General features: G+C 53.7%; 2 protein-coding genes across 6 annotated transcripts in view; one reads left to right on the top strand and one right to left on the bottom strand.

Annotated features, from left to right (window-relative positions):
- The window catches only part of FCHSD2 (FCH and double SH3 domains 2), a 303,597-nt gene extending 296,976 nt beyond the window's left edge, over positions 1-6,621 (top strand). The window contains exons 17-19 of one of the 3 annotated variants that reach the window (XM_032427144.1): positions 584-713; positions 854-936; positions 3,374-6,621. In XM_032427144.1, the coding sequence (XP_032283035.1) occupies positions 584-713; positions 854-936; positions 3,374-3,457 (297 nt within the window). In that variant the 3' untranslated portion in view covers positions 3,458-6,621. The remainder of the gene's footprint in view (positions 1-583; positions 714-853; positions 937-3,373) is intronic. The other 2 variants (XM_032427142.1, XM_032427143.1) reach the window with 2 other exon arrangements.
- On the bottom strand, positions 691-27,149 carry ATG16L2 (autophagy related 16 like 2). Of its 3 annotated transcripts, XR_004302117.1 has the most exons (19): positions 25,368-27,149; positions 23,384-23,483; positions 22,468-22,570; positions 18,898-18,971; positions 18,424-18,675; positions 18,219-18,284; positions 17,810-17,923; positions 16,740-16,802; positions 16,048-16,156; positions 15,605-15,710; positions 14,868-14,938; positions 14,509-14,580; positions 14,270-14,390; positions 13,827-13,932; positions 12,806-12,955; positions 12,522-12,569; positions 12,298-12,399; positions 11,379-12,012; positions 691-772 (listed from the first exon to the last, which is right to left on the bottom strand). XR_004302117.1 is itself a non-coding variant. In XM_032427145.1 (18 exons), the coding sequence occupies exons 1-18, from the start codon at positions 25,483-25,485 to the stop codon at positions 11,925-11,927; spliced, it is 1,863 nt and encodes a 620-aa protein (XP_032283036.1). In that variant the 5' UTR covers positions 25,486-27,149; the 3' UTR covers positions 10,712-11,924. The 3 variants fall into 3 exon arrangements, 2 of the variants coding, with proteins under 2 accessions (XP_032283037.1, XP_032283036.1); XM_032427145.1 differs by lacking the exon at positions 691-772 and having other exon boundaries at positions 10,712-12,012; XM_032427146.1 differs by lacking the exons at positions 691-772; positions 22,468-22,570; positions 25,368-27,149 and having other exon boundaries at positions 10,711-12,012; positions 23,384-23,468.
- Between the last annotated feature and the right edge of the window lie 844 nt (positions 27,150-27,993).

Genomic DNA, 27,993 nt, shown 5'->3' with positions numbered 1-27,993 from the left:
CTAATGAGCCTGCCAGAGCCCCGTTTTACTGATGTGTCTCTAGGCTCAGCACATCCTAGCAAAACTTGGCTTTACAGGAAACCCCTAAATCAGGTCTGCCACAGCAGGCCTGGCAGATCCAGCACCAGAAGGAACATGTCTCCCCACCTTGTTTGTGTGACATTGTGACCACTTAGTCTGACATTTACAAAACCTGGGGAAGTCAGAAACAGCCAATTATTTTATCTTAACAAAAAAATAGAACAGAACTTGTCCTGTTTTTTTTGTTCTTCACCAGATTTATTGAATTGACCGATTTGGTATGTTTTCAGTAGAATTCTAGAGAATGGTTTGACTTGATGACTGTTTATGATAAACTATAATCAGTAGTGTAATGAGATCTCTGAGAGGAAAAAGTTAAATGCATCACAAAATAGGGTTTGGGATTGTTATTCTAAGCTCATGTGCTTCTAATGAGGCTGACAAAAATTATAAATAGTCCTATCTGAGCTGCAGAGAAAAGTAGTATGTCTGAATTAGTGAAGCCAGATCGCCTCTCCTTCCTGCGGTGAGCACTTTGTAGCCTCTCTTTCCTTTGTGGCAGATCTCTCCTTCTCCCAAGCTGCCGGGCTCCCTGCCTCCACTGCCGCTGTATGACCAGCCTCCCAGCAGCCCTTACCCCAGCCCAGAGAAGAGGAGCTCCCAGTACTTCCCGCGCTCTCCTTCAGCAAATGGTAAGCGTTCTCCTGGCATGGAGCTAACTTCATTTTCATTCAGAAATCCACATGTTCACCTGAAGAGCACACGGATCTGCATTAGCATTTTTATTGCTCAACAACACAAATAAAATGAGCTGCTTGGTTCCCTCCCCTAGAAAACAGCTTCCTTGCCGAGTCACCGGGATTCTCACGGGCACCACGGCATACTCCTGAGACCTCATATGGCAAACTGCGACCCGTAAGTCTCTTATCTGGCAGGGTTACAGAATGCACGGTTCTTCCAAAATGAAAGTTAAAAATTAATGTCTCCCCATGGCCCCTATGTTACGCTGATTCCCCCATGCAAGGGTCAGGTGGGTTGGGGACGATAAAAAGAGCTCTTAAAAATGAAGGCTATAGGGCGCCTGGGTGGCTCAGATGGTTAAGCGTCTGCCTTCGGCTCAGGTCATGATCTCAGGGTCCTGGGATCGAGTCCCGCATCGGGTTCCCTGCTCAGTGCAGAGCCTGCTTCTCCCTCTCCCTCTGCCACTCCCTCTGCTTGTGCTCTTCTGTCTATCTCTCTGTCAAATAAATAAATAAAATCTTTAAAAAAAAAAAAAAAAAAAAATGAAGGCTATAGGGGCGCCTGGGTGGCTCAGTCGGTTAAGCTTCCAACTCTTCATGTCAGCTCAGGTCATGATCTCCTGGGTCGTGGGATTGAGCCCTGTGTCCTTGGACTTGCCTCTCAGTGGGGAGTCGGCTTGAGGATTCTCTCTCTGCCCCTCCCCGCACTTGTGCATGTGCGTGTTCTCTCTCTCTCTCTCTCTCTCTGTCAAATCTTTTAAAAAAAATGAAGGCTATAAAAAGCAACACATCTTGGAAGGTCTGGTCTACATGGGCAGTTTTCTCACCGAGCCATGGTGAGATAGCTGTGAAAGTGTATTTGAATTATAGCAAGCTCTGTGAGCATTCAAGTGGTCTAATTGTGAAACAGAAGCACTTTTTTTTTTTTCCAGCGAACATTTATTGAGAACCTATTTTCCGGGCTTATATTTGGCCTCTTTTGAGGAACAGAGATGAAATGAGATCTACTTCATGCCTTTTTGAAGTTTAAGAGCTTCTATTCTCAAGGAGAATCTACTCTTACAAATAATCACCTCTATTCACCCCCTCACTCCATGCCTTCAACTCCTTCCCCCCACCTCACTGTGATACAGCTCCAGGGTCATAACTTTCCCACACTCATCCAGTGCATTTATTTTCCTTGAACTGCTTATCAGCATTTGACACCAGTCCTTGAACCACTCACTTCCTTTGGCTTCGTTCATTCAGACATGGATTGAGTGCGTTGTTAAAGACTTTGGTTCTTTATCCTAAGTGTAATAGGAAGCCATTGCAAAGTTGTAAGCAGGACAGTGATGTGACTGGTTTTGCATTTTTGAAACATTGCTATGGCAGCTAAGTGACAGTGAATGGAAGGTGGCAGAATGGACATGGGGAGCCATCTGGAGGCTGGAGCAGTGGTCCAAGCAAGAGGGGATGGCAGCATAGACTGCTGGGTATGAGTGGGAATGGGGAGAAGTGGGCCAGTTTGTTCCAAAACCCTTTCCTGGTTTGCTTTCTACTCTGGCCCTTTCTTTTTCATTGACCTGTACGGGCTTCTCTGCTTCAGCCCATCTCTGCTGATGCTTCTCAGGGTTCTGTCCATGGGCTGCTTCTCCTGAAGTCATTAAACTCACTCTCCCTGTGCAACCTTATCTCCTCCCACAGCTTTGATAACCATTTATTTACTGACAACTTCCAGACTTCTGCCAATCCAATCTCTTCCCTGAGCTTCAGCCTTGTGGACATCTCAGTGTACACAAACCAGAGCCCCAAACTCAGCAACAGTGAGTTAATTATCCTCCCTGCCTGACATGCTCCTTCTCCTGTACTGCCCGCCTTGGTGAGTGGAACCTCCATTCTACCACTGCTCTGGCATCACTCTTGGTAGCTCCCTGGCCCTGCCTCCCACAGACAGTCATCACCAAATCCTGCCACATTTACCTTGGAGACAGCTGTCAAATCTCTCTTTTCCTCTACCTGCCCCCAACCTGTGCCTAGGTCAGGCTAACATCAACTCTCACTTGACCACAAAAGCTTCCTAAATTGTCGTCTTACCTGTACTCTAGCCCGCCCCCGCTCTTTTTCCAAACTATTATCCGACTCATCCTTTCACATCTTTGCTACCGCTATTTAAAATCCACCAAAGACTCCTCTTTGCCCACAGAGTAAGGCTCAGATTTCTTAACATGGCTTTATGAGGCCCTTCATGACTTCACCCCAGGCCACCTCTCTAGTCTTCTCTCTCGCAGCTCTCCTTCCAGGACAGGCTGAAAGGTTTTCAGTTTGCAAGCACTGCTCTCTCTGGCTTCCACCTCCAGGCCTTTGCTTTGGACGAGGCTTTTAGGGCTACAGCCAAGCTTTCAGCCGAGGAAAGAACCTGATTTGTAGGTTCCACATTTCATCAGAACAGTAACTCCCTGGTGTGGGAAATAGTGAAAATTACTTTGGAAGCACATACTTTCATGTTCAGAGCATTTGAGACCCCTGGGGTGCCTGTGACTGTGGGTAAATGACCTATTGGGCTGTGGAGGCTTCAAGAAGCACTGAATCAGGAAGCCAACTGACAGTCCATATATTTGTTTCCTGCTCAGGTCCGGGCAGCTCCCCCTCCACCTACACAGAACCACCGAAGGCCAGCAGAGAAGATTGAGGATGTAGAAATCACACTGGTGTGATGATGGGTTTACCCATCCATTACTGCTACAATCAGGGCCAGGCTTGGCGTTTGGCCATTCTTGTTCTTTAGGCACCTTTGCATGATGATGACTCTTGAACAGAGTGAAAACAAGGAGGATTATGTGACTGGGTGGCCTGGTGGACTCCTCCCACGTTTTGAATATTTTGTGCCTTTTTTTGTTGTCATTTTCTATGTCATCTCTCCTACCATAGCACAAATCCTAGTGGGCCCTAGAAGCAGAGGGGGACAGCCCTCATGCCTATCAGTGGCCCATTTTTATATGAGACTCAAGACCAGGCCTCATTCAGGGCACAGTCACAGAGAAACTGATCATGTGCACTCGTACAGTATATTACTGTGGCCACAAGGATGTGGCAAAGATCCTCATCTTTCTTCAAGTGGCTTTTGCTCGTCTGATTGAATTTAATCAGATCATGTCGGCTGCATAAGGAACTAGAAGGAGGGATTTCAGGAGGGCTGGCTCCTCCCCACAGTTAGTCCCCAGACTGAGAAAGTGTAACCTTACTGGGAAAAAGTGGACCGCCCTGAGTTTATGCCAGTTGCATTAATGCACATCTCTTCCACAGCTAACAGATTAAAAACAGTAACAGTGTCCTTTGTATTAATATTTACGCCATTCATTTAGTGTTAGTGGAGCTAATATGGAGGGGCTGAACCAATAGCCAAATCTTGTCCATCACATAGACTAATAGAAAGGAGGCTGAGGCTGAAGCAGAAATGGAGCTTCCAGATCTGAAACGAGCCAATTTAATGTTCTTTTTGTATTTGGGTATTTTTCATCTTAATTTTTGCAGCATATATTCTTCTGACCAACATCTTTGGAATCTGAATATCTAGATAAATTGGGGACACATAGCTTGCCTTGTTGAGCTTCTCTCCTGGGGAGGCCCCTCGTGTTGTTTTATTCCCAAGCCAGTGCACGAGCCCAGCCAGCCAGCCTGTGGCTGCCCGAGACGGGTGGCCACCCCCCACAGGGTCCCCCTGGCCTGACATTGCCTTGGGAGGAAGAACCTGTGGCTCATGGAGGAAACCAGCTTCCTGTGAAAAAGGACTAAAGGACTGCACACCGCGCACAAGTGCAAACGGACAAGGAAAAGACAAGTTCTCCATGTCACAAGGAGAGCCAAGAGTAGTGTTCTCCACAGGCTAGCGAGCTCATGGTGGCAGGTGGCCCAGAGTAGGTCTCTGTTGGCGGGCCACCTCCTGTGGAAGAACAGGAGTGCCGAATCCAGGGACAAGGGCATTTTTTTTTTTTTTTTTGCCAGTTGCGTTTTTTTTTTTTTAAGAAATCAGATTTGCAGAATTCAATCTTAAAGTTGTATTATGCTTTGAAAACTCCATCCCTCCTAAGAATCTTTAAAAACTTGAAATGCTCGCCAAATGTCCCCATGGGATTTTTGACCAAAAGTCAGGTTACAACTGAAGAAATCTTCAGTTAGTCGTTTGATCACTTCAGTGACAGTACCCAGTGACAAGTCTTCTCTGTGATTTGGGGTTTTTGTTTTGTTTTTTTGCATTTCTTAACCTGTTGATCTATTTGAGGTCTTTTTGTGTTTATCAAACTTATTCTTAAGTTTAAAAAAAATTAAAAGGGTGGCTTTTTTAAGAATTTAAAGTTCTCTGACAATTTAAAAATCTTCAAAGCACTTTAAACAATCTTCCAAGTGCTTGAATCAGGCCGTTCTCGCTACCCAGTCTTGTCTTCTCTCTTTAGCTAGCCAAATTGTCCTTGAATCTGGATTTTCCACATTCTCAGAGGTTATTTGAAATCTTTTGTTATATTTTAAAATATTTTTTGGAAGAGCTGCTAATTTTATTTTAAAAAAAAAACAAAAGTTGTAAAAATATGCCTCCTTTTTAAAAAGAACCCCTCCCTCCAAGACATGTAATCCAGCATCACAGTGCACAGGGCCCGGCTCGGAGGGAGTGCCTCTGTGCAGATGTGCTTTCTTTACAGTGGCTGTAAAAAGTTTGTATTTATTATGTATAAAATGTTGAATAATAAAAAAAAATGGAATTAAGTTTTCTAAGTTTCCGTATAAAAAGATTTGGGTAAATAGACCTTTCCAAATAGACAATGCTTTTTATAAAGACATTCCTAAGCCTTCCTTTTTTAAACCATAAAACAGATACACAGAGGGGGTAAATAAAGTCCCAGTTAAAGGCTGATTCCCTCTGGCTGCCAACCAGCCACATTGAGGACCAGGGCTCAGTCTGTTTGGGGAGGGGCCCCACGGCTCTCTCCTTCCCAGAGCTGGGACGTGCAATATGTATTCTTCCAGACATTTTCTGTGCATAAAACTTATACACAGACACATTGTCTTTTTATATACATGGGATTATATATTTAGGTTTCCCTCATTCTTTTTGAAGGCTGTCTTATATTCCATGGTTTGGATATATCATAACTTAACCCTGCTATAGTGATGGATGTTTAGGTTGTCTCCATCCATTTGCTGTTAGAAAGTTGAAAACAACATCTTTGTACATTATTCTTTATAAATTTGTTCCAGTAAAAATATTGGGTGAATTCCTGAATATGTAATTTGAGTGTCAGAAAGCTATATGAGCATTTAGTTTCATTAGATTTTGTCAAATTGGCCCCCAAAATGATTGTATCTGTTGACACTCCCACCAGCAGCATGAGAGGCAGCAGCATGGACTTTGGAGTCAGAAGGTCAGAGTTAAATCCCGGCTCCCACTTGACAGCCGTGGGAACCGAGCCTCCACAGGATACCACTGTGGATCCAAGAAGGATGCACGAGGCTGCGGCGCCAGGTGGTCACCAGCAACGTTCCTCACCATCGCCTCCCCCACCGTCCGTGACCCTCCCTTCACAGCTGGGGTCCTTGCTCTCTTCCAGCTTCATAGTCACACAAGGCTGTCAGCGGAAGGAGTGCCTCACAGAAATACGGGAAGGGGTACGTTGAATACCATGTTTGAATCAGCTGTTGGCATCAGAGGCTGGCTGCGACCAGCGGACAGTTAAACTGCCCCGCCGCAGCGTCACAGCTGAATTGTGGCCTCCTTCTTCAAAGGAACTAACTGTAGAACAATGAAGCCATAGATTCACAGCACATCACCTGGATCCCTTTTGTCTCTGACCTTTGACCCCCACCCCCACCTTCAAGCCTGACAGGCAAGTAGGAGGATATCATCTGGCTTTAGCCCTGCCACCACTTGATGGGGACGACCCTTCCCTCTGGGCTGCTGCATCCCCAGCTTTGAAAGGAGTGGAATGAGAGGATTTCCAAGGGCTTATCCAACTCTTATGTTCTAGATAAGCTCAGTTCCTAGACACGGTGAAAACACCACACAGACAGTATTTGAGAACAGACTAACACACAGATTTCTCGGGATGGCCAGAAATTGAAAATTGAAGCCATTGGACACTCCCACCTCTGCCACCCCCCCCACCCCCCCCCCGGGAGAAAGCAAACCCTCCTCTGGATTGTGATCCCATTCCGGGCTGTTCTGTTCACTCACTGCCCGAGTCCAGCCACAGCTTTAGGTCATGGAGCCAGTTACCGCCTGAGTGGCTGTGCAACAAAATCTAGCTGCCCTGAATCTTTGCATTTATTTTGTTCATTACAAAGAGGTTTTTCATGACAAAAACACAACCAAGTTACAGAAATTTTAGTTTAGAAGAGAGAACTGTAATTTGTCCTGAAATCCTACAACTCGACGCAACCAGTATGTTTCCTCCTAGACTCTGTTTGTTCTCTCACTGTTGATCTGCCAAGAACCCTGTGAATGCCAAAGAGCGTCTTGTTCCTGGACCATTTTCCCCTGGTCCCACCGGCCAGAAAAACAAATGGTGTACTTCTGCCCTGTTTCTGAGAGCTCTGGTCTGGGAATATTTTCCCGGCGTGTTCTCCTAAAACAACAGAAATGAACCCACAAATAGGGTTCACACCCCTTCCACCTGTGTGCTAAACACCTAAGCGGCCTTCTCGTTCTCGTCACCCCTTGCTCCTATGAGGGGTAGGGGAAGAGCCTGGTCAGAAGTCCTGTATTCACGCCCCTGGCCACCTTGATGAGCTGTGGCCTGCTCACCCCTTCGCCTTTCTGGGCCTTGCTTTCCTCATCTGTGAAGTGGGAATGAGAAGGCAATACAAACGTCCTAAAATCCAAGAGGATCAACTGAGATAATGTGCAGAAGGATAAAAATATTTTTGACCAGTAGATACATGTTCAGAGAAAGAATACAGCCTGTACCCAGGACATGGTATGCTGACTCTGCACAGATGGGTCCTCACCTGGTGCCACCAGGATTCTTCCAGAGGACTTCCTAGGGGTCAGGACCACCTCTATTCAATTGCTGTTGAATATTGAATTCAAACTACCCCAGGTCTTACTCTGGGCACTGGAGACATAAATGACTCAGATCTCATCCCTGTCACCAAGGGGCTCACACCTGGTGGGGGAGACTCAGGAACAGCAGGCTCCAGCTAAGGTGTGTCTTCCAGGGAGATGACCAGGGGGCAGCAGGAGTTCAGAACAACGGCTTCTGTCATTTCTCCCTGTCAAGTCTCAGGCTCACTAGGGCCTCACTGGGCAGGGCACACAGAGGAGGCCGTACTCGTGCCCGCAGAACAGCCCCAGCGAAGAGCTGTGTCATCTTTGGTGCGGCCCAGAGCTGTGGGCCTGGAAGTCTCAGAGGTGGGAAACCCCCTCCGCCCCCAAAGACCACTGGGAGCAGGACCTAGAACTGGGTGTTCCAGACCAGGCCAGCCCCTCTCTGCAGAACCTGAGGGCAGTTTTCAGAAAAGTGGGAGGCCTGGGTTCTTATCCCAGCTCTGCCGTGTGACCCTGCACAAGACCCTGGCACCTCTCTGGGCCTCAGCCCGTGTACATAGCAAGGGAAAGGCCATTCCAGTTTTGACGTTAGAGACCCCAACTCAGGCACGCGGTCTGAGTACCTGTGAACTGAAAACCTGGAAGGTATGCAGACCTGAAAGGCAGAGGATACTGAAGGCCTAGAGAGGTTTTTAGCCCTGGGGCCCTATCCTCACCCTCTCTACCACCAGGGAACTTTTTCAAAGACTAGATGGAGGGGCAGCCTTCCCAGCTGGCTCCCCTCTGAGCTCTTCCCCTGCTGAGTCTTTGCCAGCCAGCCCCTCTTCCCCCACACCCACCCCTTCCCCGAATGCCTTGGCCTGTCACTGGCCCTTCCAGCCGTGCTCCTCCAGGAAGCGTTCCTTCCCAGTAAGCTGAGGTGCGAATGCGCTCCCTGAGGCAAAGCAGCTGCACGCCAAGGGTGTGCTGTCAGATTGGCCCCACGAAGGAGGGAGGGTTTACGGGGAGCAGAGGGCTTACTGTCCCTGGAGTCGAGTGTATCATTTCTGAATGCCTTTTCTAGATTATCTAAGCAGCCTTCGCTGCAGTCCTGGGAAGTACCTGCCCCAAGTGGGGCAGCCGGTAACAGCCTCCCAGGACTCAAGTTCACCTCATTCCTGTGGCCCTGCGTGTCCCACACTTCAAGGGACACTGACCCTCCATAATCAGGCCTCGGCGGCCAGAGCCCGGAATGGAAAAAAGAAAGGATGCAGGGAGGGATTTAGGTTGGACACAAAGCTAGAATCCCCCAGCAATGGTGGAGGCAGGGCACATACCACTTGGGGACAGAGGGTAGGGGGATGCCCTGCAGCCCTGCATAATTGGGAGCCCAGATCCTCAAAATGTTATTTTGTTGTTTAAAAAAAAAAAAAAACCACAGTCACAAGCCAGCTCTGTGATCTCACAATACTTAATCTGCTGATTTTATCACCTGTGAAAGAGAGAAACTCCCTCACACGGAGGTTGAGAGGAACAAATAAAGTACTGCATGGAAAGTGCAGAGCAGGGGCGCCTGGGTGGCTCAGTCAGTTAAGCGTCTGCCTTCGGCTCAGGTCATGATCCCGGAGTGTCGGGATCGAGTCCCGCATCGGGCTCCCTGCTGAGCAGGGAGTCTGCTTCTCCCTCTGACCCTCTTCCCTCTTGTGCTCTCTCAAATAAATAAAATCTTTAAAAAAAAAAAAAAAGTGCAGAGCACTGTCCTGACACATAAGCACTGGGTAGTGGTGGCTACTGGAAGCACTGGTCTTTCCTGCCGGGAATCCCAGGAGACTGGAGAATGGCTCAGCAGACACTAAGCCACTGGTGACTCCTGGTGGCCACTGGGTGCAGGACGAGAGGGCTGGGCCTCCGGGATCAGGCTGGAAAATTCTGGACTCTAGCATGTTCAGCTGTTAGACTTGCTGAGTTAGCCATTTAACAGACATTTCCTGAGGCTCTCTCTGGGCCAGGCCAAATCGCAGGAATTACTCTATTCCCATCCTGGCCTCTTCCAAGAGCTCCCTGACTGAAAATGGAGGGAAGGAGACACAGAGGAACACAAGGAGAGAGGAGGCCCCTAGCCAGCCTGGTAAGTGAGGAAAGGCTCTCAGGGAAAAGATCACGAAGGACAAATTTGAATTGGGGGCTGGGAGGGAAGAACATTTGGGGCAGAGAGAAAATCAATGTGCGAGACACATTCAGAGTAGCAAGGAAATGAAAATGCAGCTGAGGTCAGCGGGCTCATTCCTAAGGGCTTTGGATTTAATGCCAAAAAGCTTCTTTGCGGGCAGCCTGGGAACTTCAAAGGGTCGTATCTGTGACCACGAAACCTTAGAAAGTCACTCTGGCCACGGCAAGAGGGGTCCGGGTGGAGGCACAGCAAGACTAGAAGGGGGCCTGCGAGGCAGCTAGGTTCAAGTCAGACGCGGTGGCTGCACCCCTGGTGCCTGAGGATGTGGAGCGTGAGGGGAAGAGACGCTTACGTCGGGGAGCTGCTGTCCAGGAGGCAACTAGGTGTGTCACCTGGCGCTCAGGGGACGGCTGGGCCAAGAGCAGTGAGTGAGCTGAGAGCCAGCAGAGGGTAGACTAGGTATTTCATTACGCGCTCTCTGGCATGTGCCGGGAGCTTCACAGATACTAACACACTGAGTCTATACGGTAAATTCTGAGGTGAGGACGGTGTTTGTTTTTTTTTTTTGAGAGAGGGAGAGGGAGAGGGAGAAGGCGTGAATGGGAAGTGGGGGAGGGGCAGAGAGAGAGGGAGAATGAATCTCAAGCAGACTCTGCTAAGCGTGGAGCCCAACACGGGGCTCCATCTTGAACCCCAAGATCACGACCCCAGCGGAAACCAAGAGTCGGACGCCTAACGGACTGTGCCACCCAGGCGCCCTCTGAGGTGAGTACTAGTATTTTCCCCTTTCGCAGAGGAGGAAACTAAGGCACAAAGCCGTTAAGGAACCTGTTTAAAATCACCCAACTACTAAAGAGCGGGCTGCGACTCCAACACAGACAGCCCGGCTGCAGAGTCCCGGCTCTCAGCAACCTGCTGCTCGTCCTGGGAACGGCTTCCTAACCCTGGGAATGGCAACAACCCCCAAGGGAGACTTCGGAAGGTGATAAGGAAGGAAACTGAGAATTCTAAAGCAAAGCCTTTGAATCTCAGATGAGCAGCATGCTACAGTAAGGTCCCCTCAGGGACAGAAGTCCCTTCTGCTGTCTTGTGACTGGCAATGGCTGTCCTGCTGGCGACTCCTCCATGCACGAGGTTGACAGAACAAGTGGGGTGCCCAGGCTCTGCCCTGCTGGGTCTGCCTTGTACTCCAGAGGCTCGTGGTGCCCCTGTAAGTGAAGCCCCAGCCCAGGCCCAGCCCGTGGCCACCCCCCCCCAACACGAAGACCTACCCAGGCCGTTCCCCACACGTTCCGGGCTCCCCCTCTGGAGCAAGAACATGCCCCCATCTAAAGGCAGGCCTGGTGTACTAAGTACTTGACATCACTCTCAGGTGTGTTAGGACCCTTTCCACCAGAGCCCCTCTTGGAACTCCCATGGCCCCTCCATAGCCTCAGTCTACCCTGGGCACCTGAAGTAGGAGGGTCCAAGGTGTTGGCTTGGCCTCTGGACCAGCGTGGACCAAGGGTGAGATTCCCACGGCTCCAAGAGCCACTGCCCTTTGCTGCCTGTGAGCCTTTCTTCATGCTGTCTCCTCGGAGGGGAACAGCACCGAGGCCAGCCTGGCCCGGCCCCAGCTCTGTGCAGGAGGAGGAAGGGGGCCAAGCCCAGGCGTCCTCGAGCCACCAGCCCAAAGGCCTCTGCCACCTGAATGCTGCAGAGAGGCAAGCAGATACCAGTTTAGATGCAATTTTTTTTCACTTACGTCAAAGAAAGTGAGAAGTCAGAGATAAAACAAGCAAAAAATACTGTAATTCCCCCCCGACACACACACTTTTTTTTTTCAACAGACAGGCCAGGTCCTGCCGGGCCCTATTCCCCGTTAAATGCCCCAAGGCCACCCCCCTCCCATCCCACCCCCAGCCCCACTTGCTCCGGAGCCCCATGAGCGGTGGGAAGCTGTCTTCTGGCCTTGGGCTTCAGACTCGAGCTCCAGCCCTGGCAGGAGAAGTCACGGCTAGTGCCAGAGCACAACCTTCCTGGCCTGGTCTGCGCTCACCACATGGCTCCCCGAGGAGCACCAGGCCACGGCGTTGACGGCAGTGCTGAGGACAGGGAGGGACGGGCTTCAGGGAGGAGGCATCAGAAGCTGGGCCTGCAGCCTGGGTTCTGCCCCTCGTTACTGGAACAGGGCAGCCTGAGGCTCTCTCTAAGCCTGTAAAATGGGCTCACAGAGCTGCGCACAAGGGAAAGCACCTTGTGAACTAAGAAGGGCTCTGAGGGGGAGGGGGGGATGTGGGGACAAGGGCTGGGGACTCCAGGGTCCCAAGCATGTCAGAACCTGGAACTGGCTTAGCAGCACTGGGGCCGGGGGTGGGGGCCGTGCTCACCAGTGGGGTCCCCGCAGACTACCCTCCAGCTTGCCGGTGTCTACATCCCAGATGTAAAGGGCTCCGTCCCAGGAACCTGCCAGGGCATAGCTTCTGTCCGGGCTGCAGTGGGCACAGCAGGGCAAGCAAGAAATGAGCAGAGGCGAGGGCGCACGCATGCAGACACGGACATACACGGTCGGGGGGGCACACTCAGGCACAGGCACGTGCTCTCGCACACACACCTGAACACGGCTTTGGTCCAGTCAGAACCACACCTGAAGCCATCAGCCCTGAGGACAGACACAACCAGGGTCAGAATGAACGTGGCCGCCGGTCCCTGCCCTCAGCCAGGAGCTTCAAGAGCTTCCTCTCTCCATCAGGAGCTTGGGGCACCTCAGCAGGTCCTGGTCCAGAAGGGCGTCCAGAATGGGTCCCCCACTGACAGGTCCAGAAGGGCCCTTAACAAGGGATGAGAGACCCAGCTGCCCCGGCCAAAGCCACAGTGCCGGGGGCACAAAGCAGGTACCTGAATGCCTGGCGGATATTGCTGACACGAAGGTCGATGACCTTGAGTGTGTCATCTCGGGAACAGCTGAGCAGATGCAGCTGGTCTTGGCTGAGGCTCAGGGAGGTGACCCGGCCCTGCACAGGGATGATCTGGGTGCAGCAGGGGACCCTGAGGAGCAGAGACAGAGGTAGGGATGAGGAACAGCCCACCAAGGCCACTCCTGACAGGTGAACAAAGTCAAGAGGGGCCCCGGGTCTCAGATCACCGGGGCCAGGGCTGACGCTGACTAGTCTCCCTTCTCCCACTGCGGCCAGCCCCTCCAAGAGGAACTTAGCCAGCCTTTGACTAGAAGCTGGGGCCTCGAAACCCCTGGGTCGCTAAAATAACCGCTGGAGAGGAAACGAGAGTTGCCGTTAAATGTGTGAGAGCGCAAAGGGTCTCCAACAGCAATCACCGCCCACCTGGAAGGAGACCCGGCACCGGCTCCGGCACCGGCTTTTATAAATGACCCCCCACGCCGGGCTCTAGGCTGGAAAACAACGAAAACTTTGTTTCCTTTGATTTAAAAGTGGTATCTAGGGCGCCTGGGTGGCTCAGTCGTTAAGCGTCTGCCTTCGGCTCAGGTCATGACCCCAGGGTCCTGGGATCGAGCCCCACATCGGGCTCCCTGCTCTGCGGGAAGCCTGCTTCTCCCTCTCCCACTCCCCCTTGTGTTCCCTCTCTCACTGTCTCTGTCTCTCTCTCTGTCAAATAAATAAATAAAATATTTTAAAAAAATAAAAGTGGTAACTAAGTAGAAAAGGGGGCTCCTCCATTTTGGTTGGCAAGGCCCAGGCAGAGTCCAGCAGCTGGACCAAGAGCCACTAAAAAGGTGCCACAGGTCCCCGGAGGCAGCGGAGCCTTCAAGGGGCACCACCTAGACAGGCCACCGCAGCCTCACTTCCCTGAGGTGCCTCCATGGCTCTGTGGCCAGAGAAACGAAAGAGAACACAGGAAGCCTGTCCCCATGCCTCCACCCCCCACAGCCCATGCCTGTCACCTGCTGTCCCAGAAGCGGATCTTCTGGTCACTGTGGCCACTGATGATGACATGGTCCCCACACACCACATCATTACAGTAGGAAAGGACATTGATGGTCCTGGAGCCTGGGGACCAAAGAGCAGAGCCCTAGCCTCAGAAAAAGGTTGTTGGAAGCCATCCCACTGGACATACGGAGAAGCTGAGGTCCAGAAGCCCCAGAGGGGTAAGTATCCTCCCCAGACTAGAAACCAGGTCCCCTGCTTCCCAGCCCAAAGCCTGAAGTCACCAAGAAACCAAGCAGAAAAAAACACCGATGGGGAGTAGAGAAGGAGAGGCCTTGGGACCTTTCACCCCAAATGCCTGTGAATCTTAGAGCCATTCCCACAGAACAGGCTGAGGTGTTCTTGACCTGGCTTGGGGGTGCCAGCAGGTAGGGAGGGGGAGGGAGGGGCTGGGCCTCACAGTAGGCGCGGCCGAGGTCCCACTCCTTCACCGTCCTGTCTCGGCTCCCAGTCACCGCCTGATGCCTTGTTAGCCTGAATTTGGCAGCCGTCACCTTGTCTGTGTGTCCAGACAGTGTCTCCTGCCCCCCCCACATCCCACATATGGATCAAGGACATGGCCAAGACTCCATAACATCCCCCCTCAGGCCCCAAGGCATGACCCCTGACCCCAGGGCTGCCTCCTCAGTCAGGCCTTACCTTGGACTGTACCTCCCCCACCTTCCAGAGCTGGGCGGCCTGATTGTAAGTAGCTGCTAATACCTGTGAGCCCTGGAGGGATAGAAGGGGAAGGGAAAGGCCCTGAACCTGGGCCTGGACAGAAGCAACATCCCTCACACCAGGGAGCTGGGGCAGGGGCTGCCTTGAGCCTCCCAGATCATCCAGACAGGCAGAGTAGCCTCCAGGCCCAGGGAGGGTTTGTGTAGCAACCAGAGGGACTGGTTCTAGGACATCCAGGATGTTCCCTTATGTCCCAGAGCCCCCACCTGCCCAGTGTGGAGACTGGGGATGGGGGCACACAACAGACGTCCCATGTCACTGAGGCTAAGTCCCCTCACCGAAGGGTCGAAGTCCACACTGGTGATGCTGCCACCAGCTCCTTCAAGGGTTTGGTTGGCCTCCAGACGATCTGGGGGGACCAGGAAAAGGACAGGTGAAATGAAGTCACTAACCTCATGAAGAGGAGTTGCTGGGAAGATCAGTCTCTCCCACATTAGAGGAAAGACTTCTGGGGGCCTGGGCTGGAGGCTGCACCTCCCTAAACTGCCAGCAGGGGGCTCCAGGGGGCAGCTGATGATCTCACAGGGCTATAGAGGACCAGGGAGAAGGGACTGTCCCGGGGTCACACAGCAAGCCAGGGCCAGACGTTTCTCTAGGAAGCCTCCGGGAAATGACTGTGACTCCCCAACACACCCACCTCTACAAGCAGAGGGTAGTTAACACTCATCTCCTGAGTTCTGAGAGCTCAAGTGATACCAGAAGAGGAGGTCAGCTGGTGGGCCCCAGGGACCTGCTTCTCAAGGGCCTATCCCTGCAGAATCTAATGAGAAGGGACCCCCGCTTCCCCTAACAGGGACCATCTGAGCTGGGCCCTCCCCATCCTGCAGACCTGGATCCCAGCAACTAGGAGGCTCAGCCCAGAGCTCTTGCCAAGGGGTCATCTGGCCACTGCCCACAAAAATGTTACATGTGAGGAAACACCAACAGATCTAAGACCTTTGCCCACTAAGGAGCAAGCTGAGGGTGGGCTCTGGAGAGAAAGCCCCAGGATGGACCACAGAGGAGAAACCCTCACCTCCCACAACATTCCAGAGGTGGATGAGGCGGTCAGCCCCTCCGGTGGCCAGGAGGCTGCTACTGGCGCCAAAACAAACAGCATTGACCTCGGAAAGGTGGGCATCCTACGGGGAAAAGGGAGGTTGGTGCCTCTGGCCCTCACCAAACGCACCTCTCTGCACACACAGGCTCTCACACGCACCCCTGCACACATCGGGTCTCAGCAGCCCTGCAGCAGCCTCCCGCTACACTTCCCCACCGTCCCCTGCCCGGCCTCCTGATCTCCCTCTCCAGTCCATCCCCCATCACTAAATGCTGAAAGGCTTCTACCGCTGGATGGGAAAGAACACTTGTGCTCTAGCTGAGGAGCCCAGCCTTGCCTCCCTGGCCTCTGTGTACCACCCCTGGGGCCTGCACTCCCCATATGGTCACCTCGTGCATGTGGCCGAGCCCCTCCCTTACCAGCACATCCTGAACCTGGGTAGGAGGTTGGGCAGCCACACACACAGGGATGCTCTGGTATCGCGGCTCAGGAGCTCCCCCAATGGAGTGGCCTCTCCTCTTCTTGAAACTGGGTGGGGGGCAGGTGTTAGGAAGGCATTTGGCAAGGCCTTCGGACATGGGGGTCTCATGCTCCTGAGGCGGCAACAACAGAAAGCAGACAAGAAAGGTGGCAGAACATGGCCCAGAGGGGCAGCGAGCTCATTCCCAACCCAGCCTCTGACCCCGGGGGTCAGTGTGAAGATGGGAGGGGCACAGAGGCAGGGAGGAGTTGGTGAATGCAGAGCAACCTCTGGGCTGGGGTTTCCGTCTGAGCCCTGCTGCCACTTGGCTCTGTGACCCTGGACAAGTCCTGACACATCTGAGCCTATTTCCCAACTGAGTGGTAGTTCCTATCCAGGCTCAGGCTGGAGGTCCTGGTCCTCTGTGGGGACCACGGATGAGGGACAGAGCGTGGAGGACAGCCAGGCAGGGCCTGGAAATGAGGGAAATGAGGTCTGGGAGAGGCAGCAGAGATTCACACAGACAGCTGGGCAACACACAGACGGACAGATCGAGACATACACAGACCAAGCCTGGAGTCCAGAAGCCTGACACGGGCCTCCAAGGGGCCCAAACCCTTCACACACATGTAGGTGCACGCACACACTTACTCCAGAAGCTCCTTCACCACATCCACACAGCGGGAGAGTGTCAAGGAGGTGGCAGAGGCAGATCTGGGGTAGAATTGAGAGATGTGCTAAGGGACTGGCCAGTGAGTGTGCAGACGGCAGCCACTCATCCCTACACCCTGCTGGGGACACTGAGGCTTGCAGGCCTGTGAGCCTGGGACAAGAACTTGGCTCCTCCAAGAGCAGGAGAGCGGGATGACCCACGGCAGTCCCCGGAAGGTGGAGGCAGGGAGGGATTTAGGAATAAAGTCTCCCAAAGTTTCCACCATGATGGTAAGAACTGCCTCACCACCCAAGTGCCCTCCACCCAAAGTTCTGAGGAGGCTGAGCTGGGGCATATGGGGGAGAGGGTGAAGGTGCCCTCAGGCTGGGACAGCACAAGGCTGGCGGATGGAGGGAGGTAAAACCTAGGCCTGCTGAGTGACCTCAAAAATGCCCAGAAGAGGATGCGTCCTGGGCTGACTTGGCCCACCGGGGCTGCCAAGGACTTTGGGGACCAGCATCTCATGCCCCTCCCCAAAGTTCTTTCACTGCCCCCAGGCCCGGACACCAGTGACCTGCAAGGAAGGGCTGAAAGAGAAGCCTTCAAGTTGGTGAATGGAGCAAGGGTGGGGGAGGGCAGCTGCAATGACAGACAAATGGAGATGAACGGGGGAGACTGAGAGGTTGCATGGGCTTCAGAAGCCCGTGTGAGCTCACATCTATACGTGCTCTCACGCGCTCGGATACGCTCCCCCAAGCTTGTACACACATGTGTTCTCGTGTCCCTGTGAGGACACGTTTGCACACCTGCGCCCCTGTGACAGCTGAGTCCTGGGCCTCGCCCACAGTTCCCTCCTGGTGACACCCTTTCACCAGCCTGACACCGCACCCCCACAGATCTGGTCCTGGGAAGGCGCCGGAGTCCCTAAGACGGCAATGACCCCAAGAGGCTCCAGGCACTGGAGATCAGACCTGTCCTCTCCCCTGAGCCCGAGCTGGGCCCAAGGCCCTAGAGGAAGACTCTGGAGTGGGGCGTGGGGCCCAGCTCAGAGCTCTGGGACAGTCCTCACCTGAACGGCCTCTTCCACTTCTCACCAGCCTCACTCTTCAGGGACAGGAGCTCAGCAGGCCGGGCCAGAGTCTCAGCCTCCTCTCTGATCCCGTCGCCTATGGGGTTTGGGCTCCTGGACAGGGCGTGAAACTCAGGGAGGTCAAGGGACCAGCGCCTCCCTGCCCCCAGGGCACAACACACAACACGGTGAAGAGGGATCTTGCGGGCAGCCGTGCTGGCGCCTACGACCAGACCACGCGAGTCTGCACGTGTCCTGCGGGCTCAGTCTACGTGGGGGCCTCGTGCAGACAGGTGGGGGCGGGGTAGAATTGCAGGCGGAGACCAGAGAAAAGGGCGCCCTAGAGCACGCGGGGCAGAGCGGGCTGCGGAGGCTCGGCGGGCCGGACCGGGCGCGCCCCCACGCTTACTCGCTGATGCTCACTGTCCGCTTGGCAGCCTTCTTCAGCTCCAAGGACATCCGCGCCTGCTTGGCCCTGGCGGAAGAGAAGCATCCAGAGAGCCGCACCGGGCCGACGCGCCTCGGGCCGCCCGCGGAGGTGAAGCGCGGAGCGTGCCCTCCCCCACAGGGCCGCGGCGCTCTCGTCTCCGAGGGGCTGGGCCAAGCGCGCTCACTTCTCGTGGCGCTCGAGGCGCAGGTTGCGCTCGGCGGCGGCGCGCGCCTTGCGCTGCACGAGCCGGTCCAGCAGGTCACGCGCCTCCTCCTCCAGCCTGCGCAGGGCCGCCTCCCGGAGCCTGGCGTGCGCGCGCAGCGCCTCGTAGGCTTCCCGCTGCGCCACGTTCAGCGCCCGCTGTGCGTCCACTTGCCCGGCCTGCCGCGCCCGCGCCTCCTGCAGCTCCGCCGCGCGGGCCTCCAGAGCCGCCAGCCTGCGGGAGGGGGCACCCGTCGTCGCGGCGCGGTGGGAGCCGGTCTCAGAGGTGGGCAGACTTGCCCCTTCCACGCCGTCAGGCAGGTGGCTAAGCCAGGTCTCCCACTACGTGGGGAAAGCTCCCGGGCCGTGCTGGAGACACGCAGGAGCACCCCGTCGCCCCTTCCCCGGCAGAGGTGGCCCCGAGCCACCCAGCGATGGGCGCGGGCCCGCGCCTCACCTGCTTTGCCGCTCCTCCAGCGTCGCCTCCAGGGTGCCCAGGGCCGCGCTCTTCTCCACCACCTGGTAGGCCATCTGGGGGCGGTCGGGGGCGGAAGGTGGGCGGCAGCGCCTCTGCAGGGCTCCCGCCGCGCGCCCCCAGCCCCTCTCCGGCTGGACGTGGAGCAGAGTCGGCTGCTCCCCCCACCCCGAAAGCACAGGCTCTGACAGGTGAAGGGCCGCGCACAGAACGCACTGCTGTTGTGTGGAACAGTGGAAGAGCCTTGGGCTCTGGAGCCTGAGTTTCAGCCCTGGCAGGGCCGCTTACTTTCTCTGTGACCCCGGGGCGGTCATTTAACCTCTCTGAACCTGCTGTTTCCTCACCTGTAAAGTGGGAATGATAGCACTTACCTCATAGGGTAATGTAGAATTACTAGAAGAAGTAATATTTCAGATAATAGCAAACGTTTATATAGCACGTGTGTCATGCCCTGTTCTGAGCACTACACACATACTAACTTTTAATCGCCATAACGCGAGCATGAGGTAGGTACTGCCATTTTCCCGATTTCGTAGACGAGGACACTGTCACAGAGAGGTTAAGTGTCTTGACAAAGTTACACAGCTAAGTGGCAGACCACGTAACATGATGCTCCAAGTACAGGACAGGTCTACAGGAGAGGTTCAAGGGGTGCGGGCTCTGTTCCCCACTTCTCTAACCCTGGCCCACCCGAGCATAGATTCCAGAAAGCAACCAGGAGCCCTAAGCAGAGGCACAGGGCAAGGAGAACGGGCTGTGGGAGCGTAGAGGCCAGACTGAATACCTGAGCCGCCCCCAGGCCTAGAATGGGGGTGAGGGTCACCTCATCCGTGCCCCTGCCTCATTCAGCAGTCCTTCAACCAAGAGCTGGGGAAGCCACAGAGAGGAAGGTCAAGTCTCACTTTTTAGCGCTAAAGGGTCAGCAGAAGAGATAGACCTCAGGTGAAGCGGTTCCTACCAGTGTGACAAGAGGAGCATGAGGAAATAACCTAGGCGGGGGCTCTGACTGCTAACCTGTTCCTCACGTGGGCCTGGTGAGGGACGGACTGAGGAGCGAGGCCAGCGCTACTCAGCCGCACTGACAGATCTCCCTCTGCCCGTGCGCCTGCCCCTGCCTACCTTCCTAGCCGGCCCAGTTCCTAGCCGGCCCAGTTCCTAACGTTTGTAATTCCTTTCACCACGGAGCAGTCTGACCTCCACTTCTGCTTCCTTGCCTGTCATTTACTTTCACTGATAGTCTGTGATTCAATATTTTGGGGAGGTTTTTCAAAAGCCAAATAATAGAGATGGAAAACAGATTAGTGGGTGCAGGGTTAGGGATGGTTGGGGGAGAGGGGTGCATTGTGGCCAAAAAGGGTAGCAAGAGGGAGATCTTTGTGGTGATGAAATTGTGCTGTATATTGCCCATCACACAAATCTACATATGGGACAACATGACAAAGAAATGTATGTATATTTCATATCAATATCATTTTCCTCATCATGTATGCTATAGTTACATAAGAAGTAACCAATCTTTGCAACTTCCTATGATCTATAATTATTTCCCCCAAAAAGCTAAAATAATAACAATGATATATGCTTATTGCGATATGTGAAACAGTACTAAGAATTAAAGAAAACTCCCCTTCCCCTGGCATATCCAATGGGAACTGACTGGTGTGTTCTGAGGAAGTGCCAGAGAGGAAGTGCTAAGGGCAAGGGGTTTGTAGAAGTGTCCCAGACCAAGGGGACTATTAGTTCAGAGACAGGGAGAGTGGCAGGAAATTCTGGAGAACTCCACTGGGAAGGCTAAAGGGCTCTGGAAGATGTATACCAAACTGACAATGGGAGAGATGGTGAAGGGGGTTTCACTTCTTTACTCGGTGGGCTTCTGTTCTCTTGAAATGTTCACAAGCATGTGTGTCTGTATTGTCTTTTTTTAAGGGAGATCTTTTTGTTATTAAAATATATCACTCTGGGGGCGCCTGGCTGGCTCAGTTGGTAGAGCATGGGACTCACAATCTCCGGATTGTAAGTTCAAGCCCCACGTTGGGCATGGAGGCTACTTAAAAAGAAAAACGTGTGTGTGTGTGTGTGTGTGTGTGTACACATATATACATACATACATAGGTGTGTGTGTATATATATTTCTCACTGTGAGTGCTGTATGGAGAATGGATGGGAGTGCCAAGGGAGGGGTTGTCCAGGAATGATGAGGGTAACTTGGGCCAGGCCAACAGAGAGTTGATGGATTTGGAGGCAGGATCCATGAGCTGATGACTGCTAGCTAGCTCAGGATGGAGGGCTGGGAGGGACCAGAGGTGCCCCCTCAGTTTCCAGCCCAGTGACTACCAGTTGGGGGTGGAGGGTCTACCTCATCCATCATTTAGTCTACAAATATTTATTAGCATGGACTGTGAGGACAGACCCCAGGGATAAGTGGAAGCAAAGCAAGGGCATCCCAGGCCTTGGGGATCTCACAGCCCAGGAAGTGCCTCAAATGTCAAGTTGTAACTACAATAGGGGCTCTGAGGGAGAGGCTCTCACTGGGTTCATAGCCCCACTCCCACACTCGTTGGGCAAGTAACGTGGCATGCTGTAACTAGGCATGTGTTTATGGCCTATCAGTCTCCATTGGACTGGAAGCTCCATGGGGCCAGGTCTTGTCCTTATCATGTGCCTTGGATAATGACAATTGTCAATAAATCTTTGTTGAAAGAATGAATGGAGATCACAGAAGATGGATTCATGTGGGAAGGAGTTCAGATCCTGGCTCCGCTTTTCTAAGCCTCAGTTTCCTGCTGTAGAGTTGTGGAGGATTAGCTGAAATAATGCTTAGCCCAGCACCTGCAGGAGTCCCCTCTCCATGTGGTGCTTGCCATATACTATGGGGGAGATGGGGAATCTGATTTTAGATGTGATGTCCAAGAACCCCAGCTGACCAAAGAGTGTGGAGCTCAGGGGAGAAGACTGGGCCAGAGACAGGTCTGGGAGTCAGCAAACCATCTTTGAGGCCATAGGAGTCCGTGAACCCACCCAAGCTCCAAGGAATACCCACATTTCAAGAGGAGGAGGAAACGAACCAGAGAAGGAAGTTCAGAAGCAACTGCTACAGAAAAGAGAAGAAAACCAGGACAATGTGGTGAAACTGCAGCCAAGAGACACCACGGGGTGGGGGCAGCAGTGTCGGGTGGAAGTAGCACACCCTGCCGTGGGGGTGGGCCACCTTCCTCATTTGGTCTGCAAGTGTGTACTGTGCATCAGCCGGTGCTGGGCCCCAGGGTTGGGGAGGCAGGCTGTGAACAGAACAGGCGGGACCGTCTGGAAGGGGGAACAGACTCATCTGGCCTTGTGCACCTCATCCTCCTCTCTCAGCTCTCACCTCACATCCTCTAGCTGCTGTTGGAGACCACGTCCTCCTGGGCTGCCAGAACCAAGCTAGAGAGCACTGTGGCACTGGACTTGGGGAATGTCCCTCACTTGCCGGATCCCTTGGACCACATCCCCTTGCCCCCAAAGTCCTGGATTCTGGCCCCACGCCATTCTCTCTCAGACCCCTGCCCAGCCTACCTCACCACAGACCCGCCGGAGCCCTTCCTCCTTCTCTTGCCACTTCACCCTCAGAGTGGTTGGTGATGGGACTTGGTCTGAGTCAGGCCCCGATTCCTCTTCCCTGCCAACCAATAAGAGAACGGTGTTCTTTGTCCCTCAGTTCACCCACAGGATGAACACGGAAAGCCTGAAACCAAAACCATGAACTTTCTCCTAAGGAAGATGGAAGCCCAAAGCCAGTAGAGGAAAAGGCAAGTCTCCAGAAACTGAAACTGCCCATGACTCCTCTGCCCTAGGACCTCCCCAGGCCTTGGGTTCGCTAGCTAGGACCCTCCTTAAGAAGCACCTCCCAGGGGCGCCTGGCTGGCTCAGTCGGTTGAGTGTTTGCCTTTGGCTCAGGTCCCGAGACCCTGGGATCAAGCCCCTGCATCGGGCTCCCTGCTCCACGGGACCCTGCTTCTCCCCCTCCCTCTGCCTGCCACTCCCCCTGCTTGTATGTGTGTGTGTGCATGCTCTCTCTCTCTGTCAAATTAATTAATTAATCTTTATTAAAAAAAAAAAGCACCTCCCAACTCTGAGGCCCAACCCATTCCTGGTTCTCATCTTCACTCCCCCTTTGGTATATGTAGCAAGACCCTTTCTGTAGGCATCAGGTAAGGATCAGGGACACAAAAAGAGGAGGGGGAAAGGCAGGAGTGTGGGGGTGGGAAGGGAAGAGATGAGACAAATGCAGAGATGGACTTAGAAAGGTGGTGGAGAAAGGGCATTCTAAGCAGCTGGCCTGGAGAAAGTTTCAAGAGACCACCTCCTCCCTCCCCTGGGTAGCATTTAAGGACCAATGAGATGCCAGGGGGAAAATGAAGCCAGCATAGGCAGTGGGGGCAGGGCCCAGGCATAGGCAGCCCATTGTAACCAGGAACACTCATACACTCACCAGGGGCCCTGGAGGGTAGCAGGAGTGACATCATTTGGCTCTGGCTGCAGCTTCTCTGAGATCCGGGCCAGCAACTCAGCCTTCTCTAGGAGACGGTTATCTAGGGGTACAAGGACAAACACTTTCCAGCAGACTCCAGGCATACCTCTCTGGCTGGGAGGGCTGCAGGAGCCCAGGGATGCAGAATGGCAGAGCTACTGGCAGGCTGGGCTCTGCCCTTTGCCTGAGGGGTGTTTGTGGGCTCTACCCAGACCTTCAGCCCTGGCACAGCCTCCTCACAGCACCTGCCCACAGGCCCTCCCAGGAAACCGTCTCTCCAGGGGACAGAGAAAGACAGCCACTGCAGGGGAAGTAGATGGCTGGCCTCACCGACCACTGTGGGTCCTGAGGGAAGGACAGCGCCAGGGATTGATTCAGCCTTGCCCCAGAGCAAGTCTTTGGCCCAAAGAGTGATGAAATAAACCCAGCTCCACCTGCCTACGGCCTTTGGCAAATTACTTCCCCTCCAGGGGCTCTAATTTTCTACTCTAAAAAACAATCCTCTCTTCCCCTGAGTTGGGGTAAGGTTCCCCCAGGCCAGAAGAGAAAGTCCTTGAGCAACTATCCAGCAGACCTCCTTGAATTTGGTAGCTTTTGCTACAGACCCTGGAATATCTCCCTCCACCCCCACCACACTCACTTCCTCTTTTCTCACCAGTTCCAGGGTAGGGTGGGGGTGGTAAGCCCAGGCCTAGCTCCTCAGCTCCTTTCCTTCACCCAGTTCCCTGCCTGTCACTTCGACTGAGGTCACTGGGCTAGTTCTCACACAAAACCCCACCCCAGCCCCCAGGGCACTGCACTGGCCCCCCAGCAAATCTAAAGAAGACGCCATTTTGCCCAATTTATGGGTGATAAATCTGAGGCTTAAGGATACAACCCACCCAAGACCACAGAGAAAACTGGAGCTTCATTACGTCTGATCGCAGCCCTCAGGGTCTCTCCAGTCCCACAGACTGCAGCTCCTGGGGGACAGGGGTGACTTTTCCCTCAAATTGGATGGTTCCACTGTCCATCAGAGCAGTGAAAAAGTGAGGTTGCCTGGAGGCAGGAGGCTGACCTCACATCCCTGAGGGAGAGGACCAGCAGCCTAGAGGGCTGCAGGTAAATGGCCCAGGACAAGAGCTGAAAATTCAGTTTGGGGGATCAGGGGGGAGATAGTTAAGCAGCAGCCAAAATTAGGACCAGTGATGGAACTGGAGGGATAGTGGTTGTAACTCCCCCCACCCAAACCCCCCAACATACAATTTCGAGTGACCAGAGCCACTTACACACATGCACACTTGTTCCCCCTGGCTTGAACTGCCATACCCACTCCTGACCAGCCCCCCCCCCGGGGGCCCCAAACACCTGAGTATGACTGTTCTTGGGCTCAGCCAGCAGCCTGGAGTCCCCTGGTTCTCCCTCGGGCTGGGGTTGCCCGAGCACAGAGGTGCTTCAAAAACCTGAGCCAGGATCACTTACCAGTGGCAAAGCCTGAGACTCTGAGCTTCCTCCCTAGAGATTCAGAGTAGAAGTAGCTGCTCTCAAGAGTTCTTTCACTGGGTCACAGGGACCAAATGGATTGACTAGGTTGTACCCTGAGAACTGCCCCGGGAGGGGGAAGCATAAGAGACCCTAAAAAACCAACACTAGCTAACAAACCCGTGCCCAGGAAACCCAGTCCGGGAGAGGCGGGCCCTGAGGGGCCAGGAGGGCAGGAGCACCGGGAGGGAGCTCCGTCCTGGAAGGGGCTCTAAGCTAGAGCCTGGACTGGAAAGGGCAGGAATGCTGGCTAGTCAGAGGTGGGGCGAAACGGAGGGGCCAGGAGGCCCAAGGATTCGGAGGCGAGAAGGCTTTTCTGCCCGCGGGTCACTGCCCGAGGAGCCAGACAACCCTCTCTCCCCGCGCCCGGATCTCCGTCCCCTCCCTCCACTGCCATCTTGCAGGGCCCCCGTGGCGCACTCACAGGCCGGCACCAGCTCCACGAAGAGTGTCTTTTGCGTGCGGTCCCGCTGCCGAAGCTGCCGCACTATGTGGCGTTTCCAGCGGGCGACGGGCACGCCGGGGGCGCCGGGCCCCGCCATAGCCGCTCTCCCGCCCACACGGCGCGCCGCTCCCACGGAAGGAGGCGCGACCGGGGCGGGGCCTCTGGGGGACTCCGTGACGTCAGGGGGCGGCAGCGGCGGGGACTCCCCGGATCGTCCTAAGAGCGTTCGTCGGGGGAGAAAGCCAAGCGAATGTGCTGGGAAGCCTACCCCAGGGTCTACTGCACCCGGACCGCACCAGAAATTCTCACCCACGTCGGGGTCCTATTGCTGTCCGCCGCAGTGAGCCGGGATGGAGGTCGCAGCCTCCGGGGCGGCTTCCCCCACGCCTGTGGGCGCGCTGTCGGGCCGGCCTCCCGGTGCCGGTCCTCAACCCCTCGGCGCCGAGACCGAGTTCGGAAGTAACCGACGTCGCCCACGGCCCCTCCAGTCAGGTCGCGCTCCGAGCTGGGGACCTAGAGACCCCTCACACCCGGACCCTGCCCTGGAGGCGCTCAAGGTCTGCGAGGGGAGGCGACACAGACACGAGGCACACACAGCGTGACGGCGAGGTGGAGCGCCGAGGAGGAAGGGACTGAAGTGAAGAGGCGCTGCTTTCGCAGATGACGGCGTTTGAGTTGGAACCGGAGGGCTGCAATAGGTAGGTGCTGGCCAGGACGAGAGAAGGATTCCAGGCAGCGGGAAGAACAGGTGCAGAGGTTGGAGGATATCAAAACTCCCAGAGGACAGAAACTCGTGAGACAGGAAGCAGAAGAGCCCTTGTGGAGAGCAGGGCTTAGGGGCTCAATTCTTCGCAGAAAGTGGAGGTCCCTGAGAGTGAAGGGCTGCAGCTGACTTCATCTGGCAAATCCCGGGCCCCTGGGGTTGCACAAGAGTGGGTGGCTAGCCTGGCCAGCAGCCCCGTGTCCTGTCCCCGGGCTCAACCGTTCACTCTCTTGGGGCGGCCTCTGGAGGAGTAGCAACATCTCGCGCAGGTACACTTGACAGTGAATCATGGGTTGCAGGGAACTGTGATAAAACTGTCTCCAGCCAAGACCCCCTGTCCAGAGCTCTGCAGACACATCTGGTGTGAAGAATGAAAGGAGGGATTCACTGGACCCAGCCTCAGCCTGCTCTCTGTGAGTGAATGCAGGCCTGTCTCTCCCCCGGGAAACAGAGAGAAATCCAGCGACACTGGGGAGCCACACAGGCCCTGGAGGTGACAGGTCTCTTGAGATGCGCATGGTGGGATGGGTCACGGGACTTGGAAGGCAGTAAATGCCAGTGACACCCCAGGATAATGGACCCCTGCTATGCTTTGAAACCACCATGAACTGAGCTCAGCCCCCCACATTTCCTTTGCACAAGTTCTTTTGAAACACCTTCCCCTCTAGTCCTCCCGACTCCTCCTCATGGGTCACTTCCTCCAGGAAAACTTTCCTGCCCCTTCACTGACTGAAGGCCTTTCTGACCTGAGCCACATTCCAAGCCTAGCCTGTCTGTTGAAGGAGTGAGTGTAGGTAGTAACAATTTCCAGAAGGCATGCCCAGGAGACTCCATATACCATGGAGACCCAGAGCCAGTTGGTGACAGTGAAGAATTTCTTTTAGGACTGTCTTGACTCTCAGGTGCTGGAGACACCATCATGGGTCTGTGTGCATCAAAGGGTGTGTTAACAGGGCTCTGCTCGGCCGTGAGGTGCAGAGGCGGTATCTCTCTCAAGTAAGGAGTTGTTTGGGGGTGAGGGGTTCCTAACCCTTTTTTGACTCACAAAACACTCCTAGGAAATTTGAAATAATTTGTCATTTTTGAATAATATGATAAAGAAGTGATTGATTTTGACTAAAAATATTTATCTTCTGGGTGCCTGGGTGGCTCAGTCGTTAAGGGTCTGCCTTCGGCTCAGGTCATGATCCCAGGGTCCTGGGATCGAGTCCCACGTCGGGCTCCCTGCTCAGCAAGGAGTCTGCTTCTCCCTCTTCCTCTGCCTGACCCTCCTCCAGCTTGTGCGCACTCTCTCTCTGTCAAATAAATAAATAAAATCTTAAAAAAAAAAGCTAAAAAAAAGTATCTTCTATCTTTAGAATATGAGAGATTGTGTTATAAAGTTCACTTAAAATCTTAGATAACATTCACAGTATATGACAACACATACCTATTTTTCACATTTAACATGCTGTTTCATTTATCTTTATGTGAGAAAAACACGATTTGATGACCAATATATATAAAAAGTGACTAAATCATAATTTAGAGACCTAATGCACTTTAGAATATGTAGTTGGCCCCTGAACAACATCGGTTTGAACTGTGCAAATCCACTTATCTGCAGACTTTTTTTCAATAAATATAGTACTGTATCATGGGAGAAAAAGAAAGGCCAGGCTTTGTTGTGACTTGGCTACTGGGACCTCGGAGTCTCCAGGCAGAATTCCTGAGACATACAGATTGTAACATTCCTGCAGCTTCCCTCAAGGACTTTCTTTAATGTTTTACCACTGTAGCTTTGCTCTTGTTAGTGTTACTTCCCTCTGATAGCCATATACTCCCCCCAAAGATAGATATTAG

Source organism: Phoca vitulina, unplaced genomic scaffold, assembly GCF_004348235.1.
Source record: "Phoca vitulina isolate PV1807 unplaced genomic scaffold, GSC_HSeal_1.0 scaffold36, whole genome shotgun sequence".
Classification (NCBI taxonomy): domain Eukaryota; kingdom Metazoa; phylum Chordata; class Mammalia; order Carnivora; family Phocidae; genus Phoca; species Phoca vitulina.
Note: the sequence above shows the minus strand (reverse complement) of the source record. Positions and strands in the feature narration are given on the sequence as shown.

Coding starts and splice junctions, on each gene's coding strand:
- ATG16L2 (XM_032427145.1), bottom strand. CDS start 25,485: ATGGCGGGGCCCGGCGCCCCCGGCGTGCCCGTCGCCCGCTGGAAACGC. Junction 18,676..18,897: donor CTGGAGGAGCGGCAAAGCAG/GTGAGGCGCGGG, acceptor CCCCTCCCGCAG/GCTGGCGGCTCTGGAGGCCC. Junction 14,391..14,508: donor TGGGGGAGGTACAGTCCAAG/GTAAGGCCTGAC, acceptor TGGGGGGGGCAG/GAGACACTGTCTGGACACAC.